General features: G+C 46.8%; 2 protein-coding genes across 5 annotated transcripts in view; one reads left to right on the top strand and one right to left on the bottom strand.

The window, feature by feature from the left end:
- Positions 1–3,187, top strand: part of POLA1 (DNA polymerase alpha 1, catalytic subunit) — a 315,435-nt gene extending 312,248 nt beyond the window's left edge. For 2 of the 3 annotated variants that reach the window (XM_075913286.2, XM_075913287.2), the window contains exon 38: positions 2,487–2,603. Coding sequence is in view for 1 of the 3 variants with exons in the window: in XM_075913285.2 (XP_075769400.2) it covers positions 2,487–2,659 (173 nt within the window). In the remaining 2 variants the exon portion in view is untranslated. Of the gene's footprint in view, positions 1–2,486 lie in introns of all 3 variants that reach the window. The other variant, XM_075913285.2, reaches the window with a different exon arrangement.
- Positions 3,188–9,005: 5,818 nt separating this feature from the next.
- ARX (aristaless related homeobox) lies at positions 9,006–20,057 on the bottom strand. Of its 2 annotated transcripts, XM_089774704.1 has the most exons (6): positions 19,584–20,057; positions 17,465–18,149; positions 15,138–15,183; positions 12,615–12,684; positions 12,356–12,530; positions 9,006–9,613 (listed from the first exon to the last, which is right to left on the bottom strand). In XM_089774704.1, exons 1-6 carry the CDS (start codon positions 19,774–19,776, stop codon positions 9,373–9,375), a joined length of 1,410 nt encoding a protein of 469 aa, XP_089630830.1. In that variant the 5' UTR covers positions 19,777–20,057; the 3' UTR covers positions 9,006–9,372. The 2 variants fall into 2 exon arrangements, with proteins under 2 accessions (XP_089630830.1, XP_075769405.2); XM_075913290.2 differs by having other exon boundaries at positions 12,356–12,684; positions 19,584–20,053.
- Positions 20,058–21,100: the final 1,043 nt, after the last annotated feature.

The raw sequence follows: 21,100 nt of genomic DNA, 5'->3' as shown, positions 1-21,100 counted from the left end.
ATGTGTGTCTGGGTTTTTTTGTTCTCCACTTCAGCATTGCTTTATTGTTTCAGTTTAGTTGTTCTTTTCCTGATTAATGTGTCTTCCTGCTCTCTCCATCTGTAGCAGCTGTTTCTGTACATTGATACTCTTCACCTTAGTCTCTCCTGGGCTCTGTAAAGCTTTAAAACTATTTTAGCCTAGATTTGAACTTCAAGTGTAGACATTTCATGATACAGTTGTTGGTACAGTAAGCACACATTTCCTCAGTTTTGCTAGCACGTGAGCAGTTGCAAACAAAATCCTTTAATCCATCTTACCCTTTTTAGCAATATATAAACTGCTTAGTGTCTTGAGTATTTATGGTTAGTTTAGTTTTTGTTTGACAATATACAGAGTTACTACAGGTTTTAATGTAACTTTTCACAGTTATGTTTAATTAGACCCAGCATTTAAAGTGCTTCCAGGTTAATTACATGTGTTTTAGTGACTCAAATCTGATTAAAGTACAGAATTCTTAAATTGCTTTTTTATTTTCTTTAGGCTGAACTTAAAGTTATCTTTTACCACTTTTAGAGAGAAGTTATTTGTCTGAATAGTGACAAAGAGTAATTCAGCTATATTATACTCAAGTAGACTTCATATATTGAGGACTAGGACCTGATCCTGCAAACCCTTAAATATGTGTGTAACACATGATTATTTTTCCCCAATACTTACTGTCCTTTTTATCTAATGTTTTTTCTGCCACATCCTTACACATTAGATGGGTCCTCATTCCTTCGATGGGACATAAGCTAGATGGGATATCTTTACCTCTCCACCGTTATATCTTTACCCTGACCCTACATGGATGAATTGGAAAACTGTGTCCCCCAAAAAATCTGTAAATTCTCATTGATCGTGGGGAATGCTCATTGCTTTAAGATGAGTTTTATTCTAACAAACCACCAAGTGTAGAACTGGGTAGTTAAGGAAATCTTACAGGTTTTTTTACATGGGATATGTACTTTGTGGCATTTTTGTAATATAAATAATGCAATGAAATGTTTCAGTCTCTGCCAGAGGACAGAGAGGAGTGAGACATGTTGAAGCATGTCAAAAATGATGTGCAATAGCTAAACAGTGTGGGATGCTTACAAGATGCATGCTTATGCTATGACAAAATGGGTTGAGAGCTGTTTCGAGAGATTGCCTATCTCCCTGTGCTGTACTGTCACAGTTTTGATCAGCAGAGATGCTTCAGCTGGAGTGTCCCTCCCCAGTATAAAAGTAGGAAGGGCTCTCAACTTTGGAACCACTTCTTTCCTGTGTGTCCACTAGTCCAAAATGGTCTGAATCTGTATAGTGACCTTCTGGGCACATTATGAGGCCTGTCTACCTGGCCTTATGGAGAGGAAGGGACATGATTGTTAGAGTATTGTTTGGATAGAGTATTGGATAGAGTATTGTTGGACTTGATCTTTACCAAGTGTTTGACTGTTGGCATGTGGCTGTGAAATATCTGCCAATGTTACTCTTAGCTGAATTGTATTTGTCATTTTGAGAAGACACTCACAGACAACGGAGTTGTTTCTTTTTTAAATTTCGTTCTATAACAATATAGAACAAATAAACTGGCTTTGCCAATAAATTCATCCAGAGTTTGAGAAACAAATATTTTATTTCATGCCTTAGGTCTTTTGGCAGAGATCATGCCAACCAAATACATTGGAAAGGCCTATTCATTGGTGTATCAAGAGAACCTGATGTCTTCTGCATAAGGCTTACTGGTTAAGATAGTAGACTAATCTCACTTGCCTGTTAGGGTAAGAAGTTACAGTGATAGGGAGTTCCTCCTTTGTTAATAGTGTGCACTTTATGTCTTTCATCAGAGATCTTGAAGTGCACTACAATGATAGATGAGTATTAATATTTCCATTTTGCAGAGGAGTCTTCCTGGGAAATGAGAAGTAGACCTGCCCAAAGCATTTCAGTTATCCAGCAGTACAGATAGGAATAAAAATAAAGGATGAAAATGTGGCTCCATTGAAGCCATGCTGGGTCTCCAGAAGCCTCATTCCCTTTTCTAATGACTAGACAAGTTGCTTCCTCTATTTTAAAAAATCACATTTTTATAATAATTTTTCAGCAACAACAAACGAGTGGTTTTCTCTGATGTATCTAATCCATCCCTGGGTCCCTTTACCACTTGGGCAGCATTACTATACAAGCAGCACTTCCTGTTATTTACTGACAGGAGGTGCTGTGCCAGTTCAGTTGCAGGGTGACAGATGGTCTAATTCCTTGCTGAACTAGATTCAGGGTCTTTGTGAGTTAGTTTTTACACCCTTCCTCAACATGTCGATGAAGCTAAGTGGGGGATGAGAGCTATTGTAGTAAAGTCTGAGGCTATTGTAATAAAAATGTGTTTTATGTCTCAGTGGCAGTAAATACACCTTACTTTAAAAGATTAATGAAAATGTGTTTCCCCTTTTGATCTTTTAATCCTTCTTTTTTATTTTTAGAAAGCATGAAGAGGAAGCTGACCAAAAATGAGACAGAGGTTTACAGAAGGTTGAAGAACACAGTAGACAGATTTCTGTCCATGAGCAGCTATTCTGAAGTAAACCTTGGCAAACTGTTTCAGACCTTCAGTATAGTGAAATCTGTGGGAGATCCCAGTAATGAAAGACAATGATTAAGTGAAAATGGTGGGAGAAGAGAGGTTTGTTGTCCTTTAAAAATAATAATCTCTCTTTTCTCTTCTGGCTTTCCCATTCTAAAATACAATACTCTGATTTCAGCATACATAAAATACAGATGTGTTTTAATCATCTTAGTTTCTCACTAGTGGAAAAAAACGTAAAGATAAAAACAGAATACAGTGTTTTTCTGGACCACCTGAATAGTTGAGTTTGTTATATATATTTGTTGTATCTAGACCTATGAGGGAAAAAGGGGTGGGGGAATTGCTACTTTAATTGAATAATTCCCAGTGAGAGTTGCTGGAATGTAAGTGATCCTAGACTTTGCTCCAGCGTATTTAGTAGAGGTGCTCTCAAGAAGAGAGGTTAGTAGAGGTCTCAGTAGGAGCACTAATGTTTTGCCTTTTCATAGTTTATCTACTTTCCCATCGTAAACATACCAATTAAAAACAATACTAAACCTAAAAGCCTCCTAATGTCCCAATACCTTCATCTGATGGGAGCTTTGCTTTTAAGATTTATATATAATGGTACTGAACAAAGGATGGCAATTTTATGACTTGTAGTTCCCAAAAATAGAAAACCATTTTTTCTGTTTTAAATGTTATTTCTTTGTACTTAAACATAAGTTATGTCTTGCTATTCTACAGAAATAAATATAAGTAGTGAGCCCACCAAATATACATACCAAGCAAATAGATATCAATCTTTATTGTACTGTACACAAAAAACTCAGATTATATATAAACAGTCAATGACAAATATGTGGGTACAATGCAGTGTAGCCAAAAAATATTAGTGTTATGTCATAAAAAGTTATGGCCATACTAAAGTTGTAATAGTTTTGTAAACAAATCTTATTGCCTGTTTACTGCCAGTAAAATGACAAACACAAATGACAAAATAATTACCATTAAAATTGTCGGCTCTGGAGGAGGAAAAATGTAAGGTTCTTTATACTTTTCAGTAAGTATTAAATTCTTTGTTAGTTTTACTGGGTCATATTTTTGTTAATTTTTTGAAACTATAAAATGCTTTTAAAAATGTGTAACACTATACAATGTAAAGTTTCATATTGCTTGAAGGAAAAAATAAAGTTTTCTAGTGAAAGAAATGTGACTGGATCTGTTATCTATACCAGATACAAGGCGGGATGTGCTAACGCCCAGCCTTCCAGAGAGAGACTGAACATCTACACTGCAATCTTATGCCCCACAGCCCAAATCTGCTGACACTAGCCCTTAGAGTCCATTCCTCTAAATCCAGAGTACAATTTACAGAGGTATATGCATCTCTGCCTTTAAAAAGGTCAGTTTGGTTCAGTGAAAACTAAGGAAAAGGGCTTGAACCTTTTAAAAAAAGTGAGAGTACCAGCACAAACCCACAAGTTACCGAAGATGATTGTGATTTAAGTATACGTGTTTATATCATAGTTGTTTATAAAACTGCATCAGTGTGCTCTGGGGTAACCATGGTATTTGTACATATAGATATTGTACGTGTGTGTGTGTGTGTGTGTGTGTGTGTCTCAAAGTATACATTTACTTCCTCACAAATGTGGCTAACTCCTGCAAGTTTTACATGCACAAGTAGTCCTAAAGTAAATGAGAATGTACGTATCAACAGTTACCTGTTTAGGGTCAGTATTATTCCATACATCTGGATGCATAAAGCTATGCTACTTGTGTTGTAATGTATGTGACATATTTAGTCTAATCATTGTAACAGATAATCTTTCAGGTATTGTGGTCTGAAATAAGATCTTGCTGCCTGTCTAAATGAAATAACCAAGTTAGAGATCTTTGAAAGATACATTAATCAATAGCCTGTCTTTTATTTCCTGTATATTTTTTTATCTAGTCAAGTTACTATTTGACTTTACCAGTATGAATGGGTAGAATTTTTAGACAAGTAAAAAGTTATTTTTCAAGAAATGTAAGTATTGTATACAAAGTAAATGGTTGTAAAAGGCAAAACCTTTTTCTATGACATTTGTATGTGTCAGCATAATCATTGCTGAAGAATCTATTAGTTTTTACTAGGGTAAGGAGTTAAAATTAAAAGACAGTTGTGGAATAATTGTGAAGAGTGGATATATATAGTATCCACATTAGGAACTTCAATAAAGTTGTACTACCGTCACAGAGAAAAGAAGAATTAATCCCTGTTTTTATGACACAGAGAACACAAAATCTTGAAACTTTTCCTCTATGGTTACTGTAGCCAGCCACAATCAAATGGGAAATGAATGCTTTTCCCAATTTCAAGCAATTGTTGCTTCTTCTCAGATCAGAGTTGAATTCCTGGCAAGGAACAGATGCTTTTTCCCTGAAACTAATAAGCCCTACGTGATTTGTCTCTCTTTTAGCCCCGAAGAAAGACTGGGTAATGCAAAATCATCTTTCTAAAATTTGTTTCAATAGTCTATGTATATAGGAAATAGATGCAGTTGATTTAGTGCTGGAAATAATTTGGGAGAGGTAGAAGTTCACAGACTTGTATTCTGAAACTGATCTAGGCTGAACTGCTTCACATTCTCCCTTTCACCTCGCCCTGCTGTAGTTAAAAACATTTAAAATGTTTTTCTCAAATTTCTCTTTTTTTCAATTTGGGGAAAGGAATATTGATATATAAACTCGGAGGCCAGACTTCACATAGGGGAAGTTATTTGTGTGTGGTTAAAAACAAATTCATACTGCAAACCCATTTGGTCCTGTGCCAGAATCTGCATTTTCACTGCAAAATGCACTTTGCTAATTCCAAACTTGGGCACATCTTCCCTTTTGCTGTATATGCCTAGCTTCTGTAGAGCACCTTAAATATTTCTTAATTGAACGAGCCGCGGTGAATTCTCCTTATAGCAGTTTAATAGATTAACTCATCTGTGCCAGCTTCAAATTTCAGATTAAAATTCCTTCATCCCGAAAGCAGCATTATCAGGTTATTGGAGGCTGTTTTCAAACCTTGGTTTTGAATAGCAGCGGCTCTGCATTAATTTAACCACTAAGCTAATAAGTAGGTTTCGTTTTGTTATGCTAAGCTTTATTGCTTTTCTTTTGATCAGAATGGTGTTGTTGAGCAAAGCAGCAGACAAGGCATTCTTTGATGAGGGAATTAGTGCTCTATTCTTTCTCTATTATTCATAGCACAGTGGAATATGTAAGTACCTGAGGGTGTCAAAGGAGAGCAGGCTCTATTGCAAAGTGTTCGCCTTGTTTCTCTCAATAGCTGACTATGAGATGATAAACCGCTTAATACACTGCACTAATTGGATGAGAGCAGAAAGAGATGGGAATTAAGGCAAGGCAAAAGGAGAAAGTGCTACCAGCCTTCATTCACTCTGTCACCACTTTAACAGCACCAAAGGAGGCACAAGCTTTCTATAAGCAGACCAGAGGTTTTGTGCAGAGATAAAATGAACCTGTTAGTGGATTCAAGTAATACACTAATTATTGCACAGTATAAATACCACTACTGGTTTTATAACACGGAGGTAAACTTCTTTTGAGAACGTTATAGGATTGCTTGCCAGTAGTATAGATCCTAATAAGGGCCCAGAGTAATAACCCCCTGGATTAGCAAAATTGCTGCTTGTGGAAGTATGATTCGGGCTTTTACGAAGATTTCAGCAGAAAGAATAAAAATGACTGAATGACATTTCTTAATGCGTAATGGCTTGATAATGATTCCCTTTTCTTTACAGTAAAAATGTATACTTCAAACTGTACAGTTAATAACATCCAAGAGCAAACGTTATTTTTCCCATAATTTTTGCCCCCTCTTTGGAAACTCTAAAATACATATGTGTCTATAGAATGCTGTCAGGGAGATGTGTAGTTATTTGGGGAACTGTAGCTTGTTCATAAAAACAAACAATTGCAGCATGTCACAGTGGCCTGTGTGCGATCGCCTCCATGCACAATTGGGGGGGGGGGGAGTCAGATAAACACTATTTAACTTCCCCTGGGGTTTGCACCTCTCAATTCGACTCCGGAGCAGGAGTCCTGCTACAACCATCTCCTGCTACAACTACGTCGTGAGCAAAAGCGGGCTGGGGTTGGGGGAGAACTGGAACGGGCCCTGTGGCGGCGGGTGCACAGAGGCCCTGCCCTTCGCGCGGGATGCACTGCCCAGCAGTTTGCACTGCGGCGGGCGGTATTGGGGTCGAGTTTGGATCCTCCCGCTGCACTGGGCCGTGGCTCCAGCCTGCGGCAGCGTGGATGACCGGGCCTGGGCGGAGCAGGGAGGAAGGGGACCCCTGGCTTGGGAACTCCCGCGGGCTTTTACATGGGGGGGGAGACGAGAGACCTGGCCCGGGCAGCGAGCCGGGGTTGCATGCGAGCCGCACTATTGGCGTGGCGCTTGCAAAGGCCACGCAGGGCTGGGGGCGGGGTGTGACTGGAGCAGCGCGTCCCCAGGTACTAGGGCCGGGTCGGGGGCATTAATGCCGCTGGCAATTCGAGTGACTCGTTCTGGCAAATCTCGCCACGCTCCACTGCCTCCTTCCAGCCCCGCATTCAGCGCCGGGGCAGCCCGCGGGTGGGGGGGGGGGGAGGAAAGTGGGTTTCTGGTGCCGCTTTGAAAGGCCGCGGGGCTCGCTCAGGCGGGGCCCGGCAGCTGCGGGTGCGCGTCGCTGGGGCAGGCTGGCGGGGCCGAGGAGCGGGCTGAGGGCGCTGCAAGCGGGGATGGGGGGAGGGGTGTCACAGCCCCGGGGCGGCCCAAACCGGCCTGCCCGCGCCTCAGCCTGGGGGGGGGGGTGCAGCAGCCCGCGTGGCCGCCAAGGCGGAGGAGGCACGAGCCGGGCTTTCCCGCCTCGCAGCTGCGCCCTTTCCCCCCACTCCCGTGGGGAGCGGCGCCGGATTCCGCGCTCCCCCGCCTCCCAGCCCACGGTACCCACCGAGACACCCCTCCCCCCGCAGCCGAGACTAGCGCTGGGCACCTCTGGCCGCTGCTGGTGCCCCTCCTCGCTTAGCTCTAAGCAGCCCCGCCCCGCTGCCACAGCGCTGCCCTGCGGAGCCGCGAAACCGGACACGCAGGGACCGAGAGACACACACCCCTCCCCCCCCCACACACACACACAGCCTCTCCAAAGGCCCGCCCCAGCCTCACCTCCCTTGCTGGGTGGCGCGTCCCTGCTGCCAGGGCTTGTCAGGTTGCAATACCTGAGGCTGGGCAATGAGGGGGGATTACAGCATTCCCCGCCGAGCGCCAACCACCTTCGCCAAGAAGTTTGAAAACTTTGACTTCCTCTAGTTCCCCTGAGCTGCCTAGAGCTACGGCAGTGGTGCTGCCAGCGGCTGCGCCGAGCCCGCACTTTGGGTAACTCAGTGTTTTCCTGAAAGCACCTGGGGGCCGACTTGAAGTCTGTATGACATTTAATATCTACCATAGATACACACAGGCGGGATCCTGCCACCAATGACTGTAGGAGGGTTCTGCTTCGCCTTCAGATTCAAATTGTTTGGGTTGTCAGGGCAGGCGTATTAGAAACACAGTGAAATTTCAATCTTTTAAAACAATTGCCTGTTTTGTTGTCTTAAAACAATAAAAACCTGTCCCTGATAAAGGCAGGAATACCAGCTTCCTCCTACAGCAGTTTTGGGGATAACAGTCTCTTAGGCATTTATAACAGACCGTATTAGTTGCACCGCTGGTATTTCCATGATTGTTTCCAATGACGCTATTAAATGCCATATACTTCAATATACCCTTCACAATTTTTGTTAAACATATATTTATATTTTTTTTTAATTTTTTGAGTGTGGCACTTCTCCACTCGATGGCAAGGAAAAGTGTTAACAATAACGACATTACACAAAAGTACTGTACCATTGCCTTTTTAGGGTTTCAGAAACCTCTACAGTTAATAAGTTAAATAAAGGGGTTGTACATAAATATTTGTCTATGAACCCTATTATATCTACAACACAGTAAGAATCTACAGAATGACAAACTTTTACAACACTACACTGAGTGCAATTGTTTTATAACATTTCAAATATACAAAGCTCTGTTCTTTTTTATAACAATGGTATGTACAGAATCAATAATCACAGTTTAGTGACTTAAACAGTCCATATTCTAGCAGTGTATTTCCCTTTGGTTTGATATAAAAACCTTGGTTGGTGTAGTGTTAAAGAATATAACAAGAAAAAGATATACCCCTTTCCTTTAAGTGCACTGGTTATCTTACAGCATCAATTCACTTTCAGTCTGCACTGGCAGCATCCTTGGTTGATAATATGCAGCAGGCTGCAATAACATGTAAAATAGTTCTCCAGTGCTCCTGACAGACCAACTTAACATCCTAAAATGTTATTTTAAGAAGCCGTGTGGGAGGTTTAAGTTTTTTTTAATTTGTAATTTAATTTTTTGACTTATTTATTTAGCCAGACGTCCAGAAGGGGAGGGGGTAGGAAGGAAAGGCTGTAACTTTAATTCTATAATATAATATCTTTTAGGAGCTCTTTTTAACTAATGACCAACGAAGAAATTAACTCGGTGTATACTTTAAAAATGTACCAGCCAAGGAGTTACTTATTCAGGAGCTTGTAAATGTTGGGCCACTCATGTGAGTGCTGATGCAAAGGATGCGTGCTTTCTTCAAGTTCCTAACCCGAGAACCTATCCAATGTCTTAGTCGCTGGTCCTCTTTTTCCATTTGGTCTTGTTTCGCGCTAGCTGAGGTGACCTTTATTTATTTATTTTAGCACACCTCTTTCCCTGTGCTGTTTCCAGGGATAATATTGAGCTGTGTGAGCTGAGCTGCGTGTTCTTTTGCTTTCAGCCTCAGAGCTGCTATGCTAGAAGCCCGTCTGTCTGCTGCAGCTGTTGCTGGATCTGATAGCCCACTTGATTGCACTGCACTTTCCACGGCAGGAGTGGGCTGTCTCAGTAGGGCAGCAGCAGTGGAAGCACTAGTCAGGGGAGCCATAGTGGAAAAGAGCCTGCAAGTAAAGTAAACATGTTGGTCAAAACCAAGGCAGCTTCTGTGCGTGTGTCTGTTGCTGGTGTTTTGTCAGAATAAGGTGACCAACGTTGTCATGTCTGTTCCTTCTCCCCCCCCCCCTTCTTCGCTTTCACTAAGAGTTCTGAGTTCATGTCATAGCTAAGCAGCGAAGTATTATCACTAATGCAGAAAAGACAAAGACGTTGAAAAAAAAACCCTCAACACTGGCAGTCAAAAGATTTAAAAAAGCGGATCTAATTCTCTCAGATTTGCTGGTGACAGCAGCTCACACTAGAGCACACTGTCAGGAGCAGCTGATACTGTGATTTACACTTAACGGGGAGAGGAATTCCAAAATGAAACGCTTTGGGGGACTGTTTTCTCCTTAGCTATCATTTAAAATAGCAAAGCTGAAATTCCTCCGTTATACTGTTCCTTCCCCCGCCCCCCGTGGATTTCTTCCTTTCCCCCTCCCCCTCCTCGCATCACCTTCCTCTTTTAAAGGTTCTGCAGTCTTGATGCCCAAAGTATCTTAACCATTCCTCAGCACTGATGCCCATACCAGCAGGAAGTGGCATTCCTGTCGATTTCCTCACAGTGGAATGCCAATTATTATCCAGCAACCTAGCATCCAGGCTCAATGACACAATCTTTTAAATGCCTTCCCTCTAGTTTTTCTTACTTCTCTCACCAGAGCAGTCACTCTGAAGAGTGCAAGTGACCCCCTTGACTGGCACATCAAGATGTACAGACTCTCCATTAACCAAGGATGTGATTATTGACATCATCACGGCTAGGAATTGAACTGTGTTCCCTGAAGGCATCAGGGTCTACATACTAAGCCCTAGCATGCTAAGCTCCCATATTGGCTGCTGCAATTTTTTTTTCTTTCTGAGTCTTTGATGCAGATATTAAGTATTAACATTGGTAAGAATGGAATACATTCCCTTTAAAAGGTCAATAACTGCTCAGTTTAACACAAGCTTTTAAGCTCTTCAGAGTCCCTAATTCTACTGGTAAAAAATCTAGCAATACTCTATATATCAAAACAATTATAGATTTGATTAGTGGGAGGCAATCCCTGTTGTGGTGAACGTGTTAAAAGGAACCGTTTTAAATCACCTAATACATCCTGAAATGCTACATTTCAAGGTGGATGTGAATTTGCTCTGTCATGCCTATTTTAATCTTATAGCCCATTATCCAGGCTGATGTTAGTAAGCTTTTACAATTCACTTTTCAATTTGTTGTCGGGGAGGGGGGCGGAGGAGAGAGCCGCAGAAGGACTGCTCTAAGGCTACAAGAGAAGTGATAAACTGTGAAATCATCGCTCTAAGCAGGGGGCGTGACAGCGCTGTAACATCACTTGTTCCATTAGGGAAATTGAGTCACTAACTACAATTTGATGCATAAACTGTTTAATTGTGTTGGTTTGTATTAAGAATCTAATTTTACTTCGGGTTTTTTTATTTTCCTCCCGACGATGAGTTGGTTAAAGTGGCTGCTCAGTTGGATGAATCTATTATTTCTTTGTTCTCCTGAACAGAGATCATTGCAGTTACATTTACTTTTATTTTCACTTCTCTCTCCAACTTAATAAATCCTCCCATTGTTTCTCTGTCTTTGTGATTTAACTAGACTTTTTTTAGTTCATCATTTGGTTTTCATTTAAATAAAGGAAGCTATAATATACGCGAATCGTTTCTTTTATTTCAGTGTCTTACACGACTGTTAGATTCAGGTATAAAACACACAAAAGAAAGAGAGCCGGGCATATACTCCAAAAATAATTTTTACGACGAGTCTACTAATTATTTAATGCTTCATCTGTATTGTGTCCCCCTTCCACAAATACTCTAGCGAGGGATGCCAGAGGCAGGGTTCTTTATGGAAACAGAGAATGGTAAGTAAATATAAGAGAATATTTCCAGAGAGCAGATTTTGAATTAGTAGAGTGTGCGTGGTGACAATCTGATTCTAAGAGTTACCCTCATCTAGTCAGGGAACCGCAACATAACATGTGACCCGTGCGCCCAATCAACACTAACCAACACAGCTCGAATTTCGAATATCAAATAATCCACAATGAACTGCTGGCGAGAGATCTACCAACCCAGAGTCATTATACATCTGTGAATGGTTTTAAATAACTAATACGTTCAAGCAAGTGATAGGCTGTTGCAGGACAATTTGCGAACAGCAGAAGAGGCAATATTAATCAAGTCACACGCTGCAAATGATTCACCCGGCTCTACCGGGAAGCATCGTTGGCACCAAGGGGACACCAGTTGCACCGCTCCAGGATGAGAAGTGACCTTTCCCTCTAGACCCAGTGCCACCACAGCAACTCTTCCAAACCTTGCTTGTTACTCTTTCATGTCAAGAGAGTTCTACTCACATTCATAGACTTCGCCTGGGACTCTGAGCAGAGCTCATTCGTGAGTCAGGATGGAGCGCGCAGACGTCAAGCGCCAGGAATTCTGCCCCTTTCTCTCGCTTGTCTTTTTTGTGTTTCTTTGCTCTCCCGCCCCCCTCCCCATGAATACTCGGTAGTGTAAATTCAGCTAAGAGGTGCATCACTAATCCAGGCAAGAGACCTGCATTAAGTGCCCACACGCTGGATTCCAGGAGGCAGCTCTGGCTCCCGAAAGCCATGCTCCATGGCACACACGTCCTCCGCCACCCCCTGTACCGTTTCTACCCCGCGTTCGCAAAGGGAAAACGCTGAGCCGCGTGTTACCTGCCAAAAGCAGGGCTGATGAAGGCGGGATGCCGGAATACAGCTGCGCCCAGGAAAGTGCTGAGGCCTAGCGGAGTCCCACTTGGTGGCAAAGTTGCAGAACCAGGTGGAGGAGGTAGACTAGGGAAGGCGGCAGCAGCAGCTGCTGCAGCAGCAGTCCAAGCGGAGTCTAGAGCTGGGTGATGAGGAGGGAAAGGACTAGCATCAAGGTATGGACTGAGTGGGTGAGTTGCTGACAGGGGACCAGGGAAAGGCAAACCTGGGGTGTGCGTCTGAGCCCCAGCCTTTTCCCTCTTCCGCCATTTAGCCCTACGGTTCTGGAACCATACCTAAAAGCCAAAAGAAAATAGATTTTAATATTTCCGTCCTCGTCTCCAAATGTTTTGCCCCAGCAGAAATGACGCATTGTCGGGACAGGCCTGGAGCATTTCTGCTGCGAAACCCTCAGTGGGCAGGAAGTCAGATCCAGATAGGATTTTAGACTACAAATGGCAGTAGTTCTAGGTAGCTATTGGAGGGGAGGGGGAAAACGTTGTGGTTATTACATGAAATAATAAATGGCCCGGGCTGGTCAAATAACTCGCACATTAAGACAGGATTAAACAAACCCTGAAGTGGGCGGTGCATGGTTACCTTTCATGAAAGCGTTTTTATCACTTTCTCCTGGTTTATATATTTACCCTGCTGGTAAAGTGATTGCCTCTTTGAAAGAAAGTATGAGGCTGAGGTGGAGCTGACCCGTTAAGCCTTTTATCCTTAGTAGGGTTGCTCATGCCATATACTATATATAAATACTGAATCGTCTCCGGCTTTCCATTTCACAGGTATAAATAAGCGCACATGTGTGTACTGAATTCTCTGACTGTACGTAACATTTAACACACAGCATAATGATTCCCTGAAAATATGTGCAACATTCGGAAGTTTCTTTCTAAGCTAACATGTATCCATTTTGCAGAGGCATCCTACTGGTTTGAGTGGAGAGTAAAGCGTTTTAATTTAAATACTTGACAGCATGGTGGTGGTTTTGGCAGCATACAATAATGCTTTCTTTTATGGGCATTTTAACTGAAACATTACTGCTGTAGTCAAATGTTCTAAAAATTAATTCCCACCAGAACTCAATTATTTTTATGAGGTGATCTATACACACACCCACACTAAGATCTGCATGGCATCTTTCACTGAAGTTAATATTTACAAATCATTTGAGGCTCATTCATCTTTTTAAAGATTAAAGGATTTAAAAAATCGGGACTGCAAGTAAAATGAAATATTTTTTAAAAATCGCAAAGCTATTGAAATAATCAGATGTATGCCCCAGCTCTGCTCTTAAGATTTAGTTTACATGACTTTGTTAGCCAACCACGGAATTGCAACCTCACCCTAAACACTCGTTAATCTATGTGTGTTTGTTCTTTGAAACAGGCGAGATTTATAAAACATCCCATTTTAACGGCAAATGTTCACTTAATATCAAAGTATAACTATCACACCTCAAAGGAGAGCTTGAAAGAGACATAATCTGTTAATTTTGTGAAGCGGTGGGAGTTGAATTTTCGCCTTTAAATATAGCTCACGTTTGGCAGATCATTATGAAATCTCATCTCTGCTGCAGCTAAACGAATAAAGGCAGCACTGCTATGTGTAGACGTAAATACGAAGAGACATAATGTTCTTAAAGGGGAGCCAAAAATCTTCTACAGGCGGATCGTCTCTTCCAACTAAAACTCAATTAGCACGCTGTCCCCACTGCAATTCCCCATTATTGAATTAATAAGTCTGAGTACACCCAAAAGGTAAACGAAGGGACTCTCATAATTCATATTCCCTTAATTACATCTTCTCCTGTGAATAGGGGGAGAGAGAAAGGGGGTGTCTTTCTTTTAAAAAGTTATTTAACTTTCCCACGACTTGTTCCCCTGAGCTGAAAATACTGATTTGCTGTCACATCTCTGTTTGACAATGGAGAAATGTGTCAACAGAAAGGAGGGGACAAATCTCATCATTAGCCCCTCTAATGCAAGAAGCTGTTGTGTATTAAATGAGCCATATGGAATTTATTATGCTTTATCAGCGCCTGATTTTAACTGTAAAGTGATTTGCTCAGCTTCAGACTCAGAGACATCTGTTTTCTGTTGGCAATCAGGGCATCCCAATGTTTATCGTCTCTTTGGTTATGAGGCTTGGGTTAGGAAATGCACTCTGGTATGGGGCTGCAAACACCTTTAATAGCATTGCACTCACTCACTATTAGATCAATGCGGGCTTATTGCTATCAAAAATGGGAAATCAAATAGCATTAGCCAGCTCCTTGTGCAGGCGGAGAGGAAATCAAACAACATCTCGCCTTCAAATGGCCCTGTTTGTTCTAGCACTAAGTGAGCTTTTATGAAGCCCGATTGGAGATTTAATCACGGCCAAATACCTGCTCGGAGCAGAGCGGGTTTGTCTAACAACCAAAACCCCGCGTGGCCGGGCGATTTTAATCAAAGTGAGTTTCGCCTGCTGGGTATCGGGGTCGGGTGGGAGAGGGGCGATTGCTCGCCTCCGGTCTTTCCCCTTCCCAGCACACTGTCCCTGCGGGCCATCCCCCCCCCCCAAACGATCGACAAAGGCACCCCGGTTCCAACCCACCTGCTCAGAGCTGCTCACAGTCCCAGCGGGCGCGGCTGGGCTGGCCTGGCAGGGCCCCGAGGGCACCCCCGGCACTCGGCCCGGGGGTAAGGGAGGGAAAACCGCAGCCCCCTGTTTACCCGGCTCAGCTCTCGTCCGGACTCACCTGCACTCGGGCTTCGGTCAGATCCAGCCGCATGGCCAGTTCTTCCCTGAGAGGGAAACAAGCACACAGACACACCGCGCCGTCAGACTCCCCTCGGGGGCGCAGGGCAGCAGGGGCCGCGCTGCTCCGTCCCCAGGCTGCGGGGCAGGGGTCCCGAGCTCCGGGGCACGTGAACGGCAGCCGGATCGGGCCCCCAGGCGTGCGCTTGGGCTGCGCGCAAACACAGCGCATCCGCCGCAAGCAGGCCAGGACCCGGGTGCAGCCCGAGCCCAGCGCCCAAAGAGTCACATTCTGCTCAGCGAAACTCCGCGGAGGCGGAAATCAGCGCGTAGTTTGGCTCCCACCCCGTCGGCCCGGGCAGCAGCAGTAAATGGGCTGCTCGGGCGTGTTTCCCCTCCGCAAGCCAGCAGGAGCTGCGAGAGGCTAAAGGGGGCGAAGTCCCCCCCGGGTCAGGCCATCCGCAATTATCTTCCGCTGTCACCTTCGAGCCGGGCGCGGGCTTCGCAGTGCAGCGCGCTTTAAAAGCAATGAGTGTAGCCGCGTGGTGTTTCCAGGGCCCACCGCAAAGGCTGCACAGCGCAGGGGGAGTCAATTGAGCTGAAACCCTACCCCTTCATTGCAGTTATTATTGCAATAATTAAGGCAAATCGGAAACCATTAAGATGTTATAAAACGGCTCATAATCTGTTTACCTCAAATATGAGAGCTCGGAGCATAATTGGATCTCCCTCCGCTAAAAAGAAAAGAGCTGGGCTGGCCAAGGGACCCCGGGCTGCAAAGAGGCTGCTCGCTTTCAGAGCCCTCAGCCTCACCTGCAACTTTCAAAGCCTCCAGCCCGAGGGAAGCCAAACCCCAGCCGCCTTCCCTTTCGCCCCGTAGCAAGCGCTTGCCATTGTCACCCAAGGCTCCGAGCCGGCTGCGAGCTTTTCGTTTAACTGGGCAGCCAGGGAAAAGGCTCAGGAAGCGCAGGGGCAAGAACAACAATAATAAAACCGGCCTGTTGGATTTTTTTCCAGAAGATTGTAGCTAAAATTGGCCGGTCTGGAGCGCAGCTCTGCAGCACTGAGGCAGCGCAAAACCCCTTGGAAGGCCGGGGACTGTTAAAAATACGAACCCTTGTGTCTTCCGCGGAAAGAGATTCGCTGCTGTCTGGAGACAGCAGAAATCTGTCAGATGCAGCGGAGCGTAAGTTGCCCTCCGGGTACCACAGTTAAGTCCCCATTTAAGCGCCTCTGCGCAGCGCTGTTTTATTTGTTCAAAAGGGGGATTGATTTTCCTTCTGTTAGCCAGAGAGGTGCGTGTATGACAGCTCATCTCTGATATTGGCGCTCTGGCTGTGTTTGAGCGCTCTACAGGGATGACTCTCTCGCTCCCTATTTTGCTCTCCCCTTTTGACACTGTGTCCTCGGGATCTGGCTTCAGGAAAAACCCTCACGTTGTGTAAAATCAAGCGAGTTTCTGGGCTGAGGAGAACGGGGGGGGGGGGGGGTGTATGTGAAAAGGAGGAGAGCGGGAAAGGGCCCGTCAGAACTGTAAACAAACAAGGTTACGCTTATTTCTACTCGACAATTCCTCTCCGCGTTTCTGGGCAAGGGCGGTAAATGAGCTGCAGACAAATAGTATAAGCGATATCAACAGCCCCTGTTATGAAAACGAGAACACCCCCTAGCCCTCCTGTGACTCCGATCTAAGTGTGTATCTCTCTACACGTCTCCAGATGCAGAGGTTAAACGCGGCGCACGCAGTATTTTAGCGGAGCTAGTATCTAGTTAAACATTCTTAGAATCCAAAGCTGGAATACTTTGATCTTTTCCCCCCACAGGACTTCCCTGGGCAGGGCAGGGTTCCAGCTTGCACTGGGAAATGCGTAACTGATATCCAGCAAGCTTGTTGGTGGCTCATATGGGTCAGGGCAGGGGATAAAAATAGAACATGATGTGGCTTAGCCAGGGGCTGGGGAACCGCTACCTGGCCTTGTCTAATTAACACTGCAGGGAAGACAAACTAATCGCAGAAGTTTCTCTCCTGTACTGGGCTTTCCTCTCCCCCTTCTTCTCCCACTACAGAGCAGCAATTTCAGTGGCTCTCGATCTGATTAAAGTGGTGGTGGTGGGGGGGGGATCTACTTCCCAGCAGATCCGACAAGGGCCAGGGTGAGACCAAGAGTGAACGCGTGATGATTGTGGCCTGTAAAGAAACTCAGAGACACGCTAAGGCGCCGGCTCCAGCCAGCCCGCCCCAGGACTTGCCTTTCTGGGCACAGGGGTGGGCGGGACCCTGTGCCCAGCTGGGCAGGCTGCCATCCTCAATCTCCCCCCAGCCTGTACCTGGTGAAGACATCGGGGTAGTGTGTTTTCTGGAAGGCCCTCTCCAGCTCCTCCAGCTGGTAGCTGGTGAAGGTGGTGCGGTAGCGCCGCTGCTTCCTCTTGAGCAGCCCCTCCTCGGAGTCGCTGCCCGCCGACAGACACACGCTGTCCTCGCCGTCCTTGCCCTCAGTGTCCTCCGGGTGCAGCAGCAGCTCCTCCTTGGGGGACAGCTCCCCTCCGTCGGGCCCCGCGGCCGGGGCCGCGCCGCGCCTCGGCTCCTTCAGGAGCCCCCCGCCGGCCTCCCCCAGCAGCTCCTCCTCGTCCTCCTCCTCCAGCTCCTCGTCCTCCTCCTCCTCCTCCTCCTCCTCCTCCAACAGCTCCTCGTCCTCTTCCTCCTCCTCCTCCGGGGCTCCCGCGGCCGCCGGGCCCGGCCCCTCCTCGGGGCGCCCCAGCTCGTCCAGGGCGGGCGGCGGGGGCGCGAAGGGCGCGTTCTCTCGGTACGACTTGCTGCGGCTGATGCTGACCTGGGGCGCCTGGCTGATCTTCAGCGTGTCCCAGGACGGGGCGGCGGCCCCCTCCGCACGCTCCCCCCGCGGCCCGGCCGCCCCCGGCAGCAGCCGGCCCCCGCCGGGCCCGTACAGGCGGCGCAGCTTGGGGGGCAGATGCAGCTCGGCGGGCTCGAACGGGGGGCTGCCCTTGGGGGATCCTGCCGAGAGAGACACACACAGCCCGCCCCGGACACAGAGAGGGGGAGGGAGAGAGAGAGAGAGAGAGACCGGGTCAGGGCAGCCGGGGCAGCTAGGCAGGGCCAGATACTGGCCAGGGGCTCGCGGGGAAGTTTCAGGGACATCCCCATCCTGGTCAGCTGCCACCAGGTGGAAACTACCCTGGCCCTTTCGGCTCCCCCGCTCCCAGAGTCGGGCTAGCAAGTGGCCACTGGACCAGCCGCCTGTGGCCGCCCAAAGCGGGCAGAAGGTCCGAGCTGGTGGCATAAAGCCCTGCCCGTGCTGTAGGCACTGGCTCAGCAAACCCGTCCCTGCCCCGGAGAGCCGCCACGGCCCGCGGACACACGTTTCCCTCGCCACCCGAGCGCTCCGCGCTGCCACCAGCCTCAACCAGCCCCGGGATATCTGGAAAAACCCCTCCATGGCCGAGGTACTCCTCTCCTTTTGCTTGCCCGAGCGGTGCGCCAGGGGTTTCTCCGGGGCAAACAAGCACACAACGCGCCCGCCTCTTTGGCCAGGAGAAAGCCCCCTCGTTGCTGCCAATGATCTCCCCAAAGGCTAAACAGCCCCGGAGCGGGAAGAAACTGCCCTGACCGAAAAGAGACGGGAAAAGCGGCTTGGCTGCGAAGGGCCCGTTCACACGGGCTGGGTCCAGCAGCTGAGCGAATTGTTTGACACAAATAGGCAGGATTGCTCCTGCCCCCTCCCCCCAGCTGTGCTGCCACTACAGCGAGTCTCTGCACCGCCAGCAAAGCGGAACGGATCGAATTCGGCTTCGCCAGGGCACACACGGCCCGGGGGGCACCTCTGAAATACCCGGGCACCCCCTGCGAGACCGGCGGGTGACTGTCACGCTCAAACCCACGCCAAAGGAGCCCGCAGTTTCCCAGCGGGTCAAGCCCGGCAGCCTGCAATGCGCATCGCTCGCTCCGGGCTCCGCTTACGCCAAATACACTTCGTGCTAAATCCGAACGATCTCAAGCGAAGATACCACATCGCCTTGACCCAAATGCCCCCCGAGCCAATGGCATTTCTCCCCCCGCCGCCTGACACCCGCGGAGCTCCCGAATTAGGGGGTCTCCGCCGCCCAGAGAGCCCGCTCCGCACGCGGGCGACCCAACAGCGACGGCTCTGTCTCACCTCTCGCTTACACAAGCCGATCGCTGTAAATATATTACTTTGAGGGCCAAACTAACGGATCCCGGTGCAAGCCGGAGCGATGGGGAAAACAGCAAGTGAGACGGGGAGCGACCCAGCAGGGGTTAGAGCTCGGAATGGCGTAGCTGTTAACAGGCCTAGAAAGCTCCTTCGTTGGTCCCCCCTTCCCCCATATCCTTCCCCTTCCAGCTGCACTTTTACTTTTATTCCCCCCCGCCCCGGCTGCTGTAGCTTGCAACCCGCCGTTTGTTGCTTACCTTGCACGGCCTTGTCCTGTTCTGTCCGGTTAGACAGAGAAGGCAGGCTCTGAGCTGCTCCTAGCAATCTCATTTTACAGGGGCTCCTCCTGCCCAGGATGCTGTCTATGCAGTAGGAGGAGAGTAAAGTTGGAGATTTACTTTTACATTCAGGCCTCTCAGAGCAGCTCTCTTCTTGGTACTGATTGCTCATGGCTTTGGCTTTCCCCTTTCGGTAAGGCGCTGCCTCGCTCGCCCGGCCGGCCGGCTGGCTGACTGGGTGTGTGGGGGGCTGGGATCTGGGGGGTTTTTTTGGTTTGGGCTGGAGTGTTTTTTAATCCCCCCACCAGCGGCTCCACTCGCCCCTCTTCCTGCTCAGGACACTAGTAACAAGTGTAGTGAGCTGCAATTGCTTTGCTCTGGAGTCCCTCTCCTCCACGTGCTGGGAGCCGCCCTCTGATTGGCTCTCGCCAGAGGCAGGGCCGCTTCAGGCTTCCAGCTACGAGCAAAGCCCGGTTTGGATCACTAGGGGATCTGCACCAGCGTGGACTAGTTCCTCGGCCCCTCCTCGGGAGCCGCGTTCACTGTCACCCCGCCTTGTCTCCTAGAAAACTACTCCAAACCCCTCGCTCCCTGCCCTCCTATTTCTCCATCCAGCTGAAGCTATTTCCACTACTGATCTCCAGGCCTCTAACGTTAGGCGGAGGGAGAGTCTGTCAAGGGCATTGCTTCCCGTCAGTTATAACTCCTGCGTGGGGTGGGATAGGAAAAGGGGTAAAAACAACCAGGAGTCCTGTGGCATCTTAAAGACTAACACATTTATTTGGCTAGAAGCTTTCTGATTACACTTCTTTATTACAGGCATAGTCAGTGCTTTCAGAACAGTTCAGCATATTTCCAGTTGACATTTTCTTCTTTATTGGGGCATGGCATGGCATGGTTTCAAATATCCATGTGTACTTTGTGTAGTGGTTTGGAAATAAATAACGATACTAAGGTACTTTAGCCGGGCTAATACAGATGAGCGCGCACTTGTTGCAGCTCTGTTACGTTTCCATTCCTAGTTACGCTTGAATATTGGTTTAACAGCAAGATAAGGATGCAGGCAGACTGCAACGTGGCTTGGGTGATGGAAAAGGACACATGAAAAGCCAGTGTCAGGAGACACTAACAGAACAAGTTGTTAGACATTCACCTGAACGGCTAAATTATCTTGATTTGCTGGATTTATACTCGATTGATTTAACTCTTGTTGTAACACTCCCATCTCTGTATCCCTGCTTTCTCTTTCTTTTACTTCATGCATCAGCTGAAGTGAGTTGCGATTCATTAAGATTATGCCTCAATAAAATTCTGAGTCTGTAAGGTGCCACCGGACCCCCTCCTTGTTTTTTTTGCGGAAACAGACTAAAACGACTACCCCTCTGAACTTGATAAACGTTATAATCTGAGGAGAAAAATTGGTGCCCTGGACGAATCCTTCATTTGATAATGTTGACTGGAGATAAACCAACAATTTCATTGGAAGGAAATGTAAG

The sequence above is a fragment of the Pelodiscus sinensis genome, chromosome 1, assembly GCF_052426305.1.
Source record: "Pelodiscus sinensis isolate ZL-2025 chromosome 1, ASM5242630v1, whole genome shotgun sequence".
NCBI lineage: Eukaryota > Metazoa > Chordata > Testudines > Trionychidae > Pelodiscus > Pelodiscus sinensis.
Note: the sequence above shows the minus strand (reverse complement) of the source record. Positions and strands in the feature narration are given on the sequence as shown.